The following is a 7,991-nucleotide window of genomic DNA, read 5'->3' as shown; positions in this document are numbered from 1 at the left end:
GAAGAGCCCATCACATTTGACAGTTCGGTCTTTGAGCTCCCTCGGGCTATAACACAGATTTTTCAGAGTACAAAGTATCCCCATGGTAGATCGTGAATAGACTCGGGTGTGCGACGTTACCAGATTCGGAGTCGTGCTATATATCCTGCCTTCAATTGGCGACTATGCTTCCCATCAATCCCACGTTGTACCTTCATGGTCCAGAACAATGATATAAGAGAGCCAAGAATCCCGCCGTCACCCAAATCTCGAGGAATTGTGGGGTTTGGTCCCTATGCATGGCAGCATGCCAATATCCTTCTGGCACCGCATCGCGACGTCCTGCGGGTCGAGCTCCCCTGATTGGCCTTCCCGATGCGCTTGTTGTGTGGGGTTATACAGAACTCTTTTCTATAGTTTCAATTTATTGCCATGTTTGTCACAGACAGATTCGAGATGGGACCGTAAAGACCGGGGTCCGCATCGGGCGTCGCCATAGGACAATGACTCACGGCTGAATGTGTCATTAAGGCACCCGGGTGTGGCAAGGCAAGGCATATTATTGACTGATGTGACTCAAGTCTGGACCACTAGGATGCTTTCTCGTATTGAACATGCAGTGGAAAGTCAAATAAATAATTGTTTCCCCAGTGACACCAGAACTAAAGAGAATAATTAAATCCCCACAATTCAATCCGCTTCTTACCTCATTATCAGCCCCGCGGCCAGGGCGGTCAGTCCAACCCAGAGAGATCATTTCGGATTTTGCCGCCGTGACCCAAACACCTTGTCTGATACCATCACGCTCTGAACTTTGGACTCAAGATGGTCGCAGAAACTGCTATAACGGAGGATCTCCTGAAACGGCCTCTATACGGTAGGTCAACGTTGCCAAAATATGGAAGAGCCATGCTGATGCGATGCTTTTTGTCTACTAGTTTACGATCTCCCCGAGGAAGTCCTCGCGACTCTCACCACGAAAGGAGAGGGCCAGGCCATCGCCCCCAAGGATAATGTCGAACCGACTGCCGAACCACCTGCAGATGCGGCGCAGGAACTTGCGATTGCTTCATCGACCTCGTGTTCCCTCTGCAACGTGACTTTCTCCAACGTCCAAGAACAGCGGGGTCATGTGCGCTCAGATCATCATCGATATAACGCCAAGGCGCAACTGCGAGGCAACCAGACTCTGGATGAGGTGCAGTTTATGAAGGCCATCGGTGATATGGACGAGTCAATCTCCGGGTCTGAGTCGTCGTCATCCGAGGAGGAAGATCCTTCACAGCTTGCGAGCTTGCTTAAAAAGCAGGCTAAGCTGTCTCAGACAGCGGATGATGAAGAGGCCCCGAAGAAGAGGAGTGGAGGGAAACACCCCCTCTTCTGGTTTTCGAGCTCTTTGTTTCCTTCCAATTATTCGTTGGGCATCTACCGAGCCTTGTTTTCCAACGCAGAGCAAGATGAGCCTGCACACTTCGTCGACACGCTGAAGAAGAAACAACTAACTCCGATCGATCCACAGAAAAACGGCAACCAGGGTCAGGGCGCCTCACCGTCGTCCACCCCTCACTTTTTTATGTGCATGATCGGTGGTGGCCATTTTGCCGCGATGATTGTAGCGTTGGCCCCGGAGATTCAACGAAAACAAGGCGGATTCGTGGAACGACAAGCTCGCGTGATCGCGCACAAGACCTTCCACCGATACACAACGAGGAGGAAGCAGGGTGGCTCGCAATCGGCCAGCGATGCTTCCAGAGGAGCAGCGCACTCTGCGGGTTCTAGCTTGAGACGGTATAACGAGGCTGCCCTGGAGAAAGAAGTCAGGGACCTGTTGAAAGATTGGCGCGGGGAGATTGACAGTGCGGAAAAGCTTTTCGTTCGGGCTACGGGCAGCACCAACCGGAGGATCCTATTCGGCCAATACGACGGCCAGGTTTTGAAGCAGAATGACCCGCGACTGAGAGGGTTTCCGTTTAGCACCCGTCGGGCTACTCAAGGGGAGCTGATGAGATGCTTCAAAGAACTCACTCGCGTGCAAGTTAGCCAGGTGGACCAAGCGGCTCTGGCAGCAGCCGAAGCCAAACAACAAGGGGAAACCTCCAAACCATCAACACCCCGACCGCAACCGCAAAAGCCCAAGCTCTCCAAGGAAGAGGAAGCTGCTCTGCTGCACACCACCCAAATACAAGCCCTCATCCGTCGCTCCAAAATCCCGGCGCTGATGTCATATCTCTCGAAAAACTCCATCCCGTCCTCTTTCACATTCCTGCCGTCTGATTCGCAGCAAAACTTCCGAGCTCCGACTGCACTCCACCTCGCTTCGAATCTCAATGCGCCATCTGTGGTCTCTGCCCTTCTTTTGAAAGCAGATGCGGATCCCACTACGGCCAACGGCGAAGGAAAAACGCCGTTCGAGCTTGCGGGAGACCGAGCTACCCGAGATGCTTTCCGCGTTGCACGCCACGAAATCGGCGAGACCAAGTGGGATTGGGACGCTGCCAAGGTCCCGTCGCCGATTTCAAAGACTGACGCCGAGAGTAGAATGGAGAGGGAAAAGAAGACCGCCGAAGAGGATGAGGCTAAGCGGCGGAAGACGGAGATGGAGCGACTGAAGCGGGAAGATGCCGCCAAGGCAGCGTCGCAGGAATCGAAGAGACCGGGCCGCACTCTAGCATCCGTCGAGAAGACGGCTAATGAGAGGCGAGAAGAAGAGATGCGGGGGATGACGCCGGAGATGAGGATGCGTTTGGAGAGGGAGCGTCGGGCTAGGGCTGCTGAAGAGCGCTTTCGTCGCATGCAGCAGTCGTGATGATAGACCGTATGATTGAATGATAATGACTGCCAATGTGGTGTGTATTGACGAATGTCATACTGAAGAAGTGATGTAACACCTTGCAAATAAACTACCTACCTAAGTTCTTTGTCCTTGTAGAGGGTGGCGGCCTGGACAGCAGGTGACATGCGACACCTCTGTAGGTAGCTTGTGAAATTATCTTCTCTACTTGTCGACAACTTGTCGAAACCTCACCTCTTCCATTGAGACATACTTTTCAGCATCATCGACATCATTTTTAGTCCAACGCAGCCTCTAGAGCAATATAATCTACCATTCTCCCAGAAGACCAACCCGCAACTCCAAGTCAATGTCATTCCCATCCATCTCCCAACCCGGCTTCTTCGTTGGCACACTCTCAGAATGGAACCCCCAAACCAACAGCAGCAGCAATCACCTTCAACTTTACAGCCAAGAAAAGATCCTCATAGGCCGAGAGCCCCAGCAATGGTCCGTACCGTCTTCCTCCCACCCTCCCCAGACAAGAACACTGACCGGCCGCAGCCAAATCGTCGTAAAGAGCCCCGTCGTCTCAAACACACATATCGAGATATACACGATCATTTACGACAGGGAGCATCCGGACGAGGTCGCCCCGCTGGTATACGCGCGGAATCTCTCGATGAACGGTACGCGCTGGAATGGGTACTCGATGGGACATAATCGCGATAGTTTCCTGCTTAGCGACGGTGACGTCCTAATGCTGCCGTCTGGGGTGCATGTCCGCTATAGCTATGATGAGGATACTAGGCCGACGGGGTTTAGGGCGTTGCAGCGGGTTGAGATGGATGTTAGTCGTCGTCGTTGTTGCCCTTGCGGCTGATCGCGCAGCAGCTGATCGATAGGGTGTGCAGGCTTTCGCAGATAAGTATACGATTACGCAGCGTGTGCTGGGCTCTGGTGCCTACGGGAAGGTCCATATGGCGTTTAATAAGGAGACCGGGCAGCAGCTGGCGTGTAAGATTATTGACCTGCGGAGTGTGAGGAATAAGTTGGCTTTGCAGGAGGGGGAGCAGATTTCTGGGTACTTCCAGAAACATGGGCAGCAGAACTCGCAGTCTCAGTGTGGGGTGTTTGCTGTACGGGAGGTGAGACAGCGGTCGAGGGATCTGCGGCGGAGGTTGGAGGTCTATGATCGGGAGGCCAAGATTTTGGAGGGTCTTAGCCATGTGAGTATACATGCTTGCTGTTCATGGATGCCCTAACACCAGTAGCCGAACATAATCAGCATCGAGAAGGTAATCCGATCGAGCAGCACGATGTAAGACCATGCGTCTCCGTCGAACCAAGACGTCGCTGACAAGTTAGTTATATCTTCCAGGATCTGGTAACAGCCGGAGACTTGTTCTCCTACATACAATACAAGGGCGGACGACTCTGCGACATCGAAACGGCAGTCATAGTGCGACAAGTGCTGAAGGCGCTGGAATACCTCCACCAGCGGAACATAGTCCATCGCGACCTGAAGCCAGACAACATTCTCATGACTTCCTTGGAGGAAGGAGGCAGAATCGTACTCACTGACTTTGGATGCGCTAGGATCGTGCAACCCAGGGTAGGACGCATGTCGACTATGGTAGGGACTGTTGACTACAGTGCGCCGTAAGTAGCCCAGATACCGCGTGCAAAAGAGGAATAAGAGAAAAGGACTAACCAGCTACAGGGAGGTATTCCAAGGCAGCCGACAAGGCTACACCAAAGCCGTAGACATGTGGTCCCTAGGCGCCGTGACGTTCACCCTCCTCACCGGACACCCACCGTTCAACGAAACGCTCACAGGCGTGCAACTGGCGCTCAGCAAGTCCATCGAATCCGACCTAGCATTCAGTCAAACGGGTAACAGGGCACGAGACTTCATCTGCAGACTCCTGCTCTTCGACGAGACAGCACGTATGGACGTGGAGCAGGCTCTCTCGCACTGCTGGTTCACGAACTGCTCTCACTTAGCCGCTTTCAGAGACGTCTATCAGCGATCAACCAAAGGCTGGAAGCCACGGGCGCGGGAGGGGCCGCTGATAGTTGATCTGGAGAGTTTTGTCCAGACGGAGGCGATCCATGCGAGCATTGAGGACACTGAGCGTGTCGGGGGAGGGCGTACCGAGACCGGTCGAATATCATCGCTCCTGAGAGAGCCCCTGTCTAATTCGTCCGAAGACGAGGTAATAATTCGTCACGCAGCACCATCGCCCACACTCTCTGACCTGCTCCTACCACCTGTCTTTAGAGGTGACCCAGACGAAGAGGAGAGCCATCTATCAAGCGATATAAGCGCAGAGTCGTTCTTTTTCGACGAGACTCCATACCCACCACAAGGGCAGCAGCCATCCCAGACACTGTCGGACGTTGAACTCCCTCCACAACGGACAACTGGAGGGTTTGACCGCAGTATGACAGAGTCATGGTATCCCCCGACCAGCCAGGTCGGATTCGAATCCGAATCACAGTACGAGGCATCTGAGGCGAGACTGACTGATGAAGAGAGTGAGGAGTCGCAGCCGGACACGGGGTTAGAAGAGGGACCGATTACCAAGTCGCGGACATGCGACTCACACGATAGATCATTCCACGAGAATGAGCCATCCTTCCATTTCTGAATTTGAAGCGAGGTGTACAAGGTCGTCGTCGCTGAGCAAAAACACGTGGTGGAATTTAGTCCCCTTTCCATTCCTGTCTTTTTTCCAATCTTTTCTTTGATTATCCTGTTCCACCCCTTTCACCTTGTGGCGAGTATGACGGTATTGTAAATCTTCCTGAAACTTAATGGGAGGCCTTGACGAGGAAAGATGCCTGTAATTTAACAAACCTTCATATGCGAGATCAACCAGATACCATGACAATAGAATAGCCCAAAGAGTCCAACATAGTACCTATTACCTACAGACTTATACTCCAAAACCAAGCCACTGACGCCCGTTGTTTGTTCAATCCACGCACAGTGCAGATACTCACCTGCATGACAGGCTGCATGCCGCGGAAAGAAACCCCGTCCAATCCAGGGCCATACATACACCACCAGGACGGTAGGGAGTATAACCCACGAAAGAGATCCACAATACACACCCTTCAGACGCTAGAGTCAAGAGGTATCCCAAATTAGAATCCAGTAAAGTAGTCCTTGCAAGAGACACGAGCCCCTAGAACGTAATTGCAAATTGTAGTGACCTCACTCTGTAAAGCTGGGTAGGGTTTAGACGTAGCTAGATCTGGCAGAGTGGCAAGCACAAGGGTTTAGAGCACAAGGGTTTAGACTCTCCCTTGGGTCTAAGCTGCGTCATGAGATCTTGGTCTGCAACGGGCTAAGCGGCTTTTTGTTTTATTTCATTTTGTTAATTGAGGAATCACCGGGCCTTTATCAAGGGACAGGGGAAGGAGAAGGGCCGAGACATGACGTTACGATGCGTAATAGGCGAACGAGTTAGGTGTACAATAGACGTACCTAGGCAGTGCCTAGTTGTCTAGAGGGTTAGAGCCGGTCACTTGACCTACTACTACGTCGAGGAGAAAGACATACGATGGGGACAGGGGGTGATTCTTTTTTTTTTTTAGGTGATTGATTTGTACTGCTTTGTTAGTAGGTCATGAGGGCAGTGCTGTTTCAATATCTAGCGAATGGAGAGTCTCTAGAGAGTGCGTACACTAGATCCTATATTTAGGTACGCTGACCCAAAGACGACTCGATGGAACAAGGAGATACCCCAGGGATAGTGTGTTCGAGATGAAAGGCCAACTAGATAGAGAGGAGCGTGTGCTCGTGTTTGTGTGTGGGTGACAAAACAAAGGTGAGAGTCACTATCCCGAGATGTATTCCTTACAAGGGTTGGCCCAGCCACCATCGACTATGGCCAACTATACAGGGACTTAACTGTCAGCTGCACAGCGGCTGCATCAAGATGGATGCCCTTGGGCGGAGCTCCACCGTCGGCGAATTTGAGTGGGTGAGTGGTGTGGTTCCGACCCCCTTGCGTCGACCCTCGGGGGCTGGGTAGCCTGGGGGTTCCGAGTCGGTTGGGAGGGAGTCCAATTGCGGCGACTGGTTGCGCGGAAGGTGTGGGTGGTGTCCTCCGGTTCATGGCTGGTCGTTTGACCATGACGCCCTTGATTATGGTGTCTCCCTGGCGTGGAGTGTGCTAGTTGTAGAACAGTCACGATAGACCATTGCGACAGTCCGGACAAAACGATATGTGGGTCGGATGGTTATGCCAATGTAACCATATCCACGGCATTGGAACCTTGACATCGTCGTAGAATATACTGCATGAACCGTGGACCTACTCCGTCCGGAGACATGATCATGCAATGCAGCCCGGAGGAATATCCAACGACAGGCGCAGTGGCCCCATCAGCCATGGACGGGGTTTGTCAACTGCAAAGGGCGGAATTCCTAGGACAGGGACATCGCCTCAGCCACCAGCTGCATTGTCCTTGACTGGAATGCAGGGGGTTCCTGGGCTATCTTCGATAAGATAGGCGATTGGATCAGCGTAGTGAGGGGATCGAAAGTGGAGACCTGAGAGAAGTGGATGATGTTCAGGCACCACTCCCCGTTGTAACCTCAGGCAGGTCTACAGGTGGGTCTGAGGGACGGTGCCGATTGGTGGACGCGGTCGTGTCGAGACGCGTTTCAACGCGTAACCGCGACGCGTTCGCGTTCAATATAACCGGATTGGGAATTATGAGGAAATCACGAGATATCATTTTGATACCGTCTTTGAACTGTCTTTGAAGAGTCGATTGGGGCTTGGATGTACGGAGTACGGAGTTGTATCTACAGTCTTCAGGATATGCAAGATCTTCATCCCCCGCATCCTTTGTCGTGCTGCAACACGGGCACGGGCCCTGATCTATCCCAAGACAAAGGAAATGTCGCAAGGAACCAGCCTGGTGGAGAAGGGCTGAGTCTGTTCGCTCCGATGTCGATACCTTGCTTCATGTACCCCTCTGTAGAAACTCCTTTCCGCCTGTCTCAGCACGATGACCAAGCCCCGTGGTCTATCGGAGGGGAAGGATATCATCTGTAGAGGGCTTCTTAACGTGGACGGTTCCCTGAATCCAGGAGAGTAGAAGAGGGAGAAGGAGCCCAACACCCTACTATTCTGTCTCAAGAAGAGAATGTGGGCAACAGTCACTCGCTAGTATCAGTCATTCTTTGTTTGTTTTCTCTTCTTTCTTTCGTTCTTCGTTC

The 7,991-nt window shown here is 52.4% G+C and overlaps 2 protein-coding genes across 2 annotated transcripts; both read left to right on the top strand.

Annotated features, from left to right (window-relative positions):
• The first annotated feature begins 738 nt into the window (after positions 1-738).
• On the top strand, positions 739-2,823 carry P168DRAFT_288172 (putative C2H2 finger and ankyrin domain protein). The gene has a single exon (XM_024836729.1). The coding sequence runs from the start codon at positions 1,187-1,189 to the stop codon at positions 2,783-2,785; it is 1,599 nt and encodes a 532-aa protein (XP_024694816.1). The 5' UTR covers positions 739-1,186; the 3' UTR covers positions 2,786-2,823.
• A 296-nt stretch (positions 2,824-3,119) lies between these two features.
• P168DRAFT_316241 (FHA domain-containing serine/threonine-protein kinase) lies at positions 3,120-5,403 on the top strand (the record flags this gene model as incomplete). Its single annotated transcript, XM_024839987.1, has 6 exons — positions 3,120-3,259; positions 3,314-3,599; positions 3,655-3,978; positions 4,024-4,070; positions 4,118-4,411; positions 4,473-5,403. The coding sequence occupies 6 exons, from the start codon at positions 3,120-3,122 to the stop codon at positions 5,401-5,403; spliced, it is 2,022 nt and encodes a 673-aa protein (XP_024694815.1).
• Positions 5,404-7,991: the final 2,588 nt, after the last annotated feature.

This window comes from Aspergillus campestris, assembly GCF_002847485.1.
Source record: "Aspergillus campestris IBT 28561 chromosome Unknown P168scaffold_3, whole genome shotgun sequence".
In the NCBI taxonomy this organism is placed as follows: Eukaryota; Fungi; Ascomycota; class Eurotiomycetes; order Eurotiales; family Aspergillaceae; genus Aspergillus; species Aspergillus campestris.
This window is presented reverse-complemented; position numbering and strand designations above follow the sequence as displayed.

Coding starts and splice junctions, on each gene's coding strand:
- P168DRAFT_288172 (XM_024836729.1), top strand. CDS start 1,187: ATGAAGGCCATCGGTGATATGGACGAGTCAATCTCCGGGTCTGAGTCG.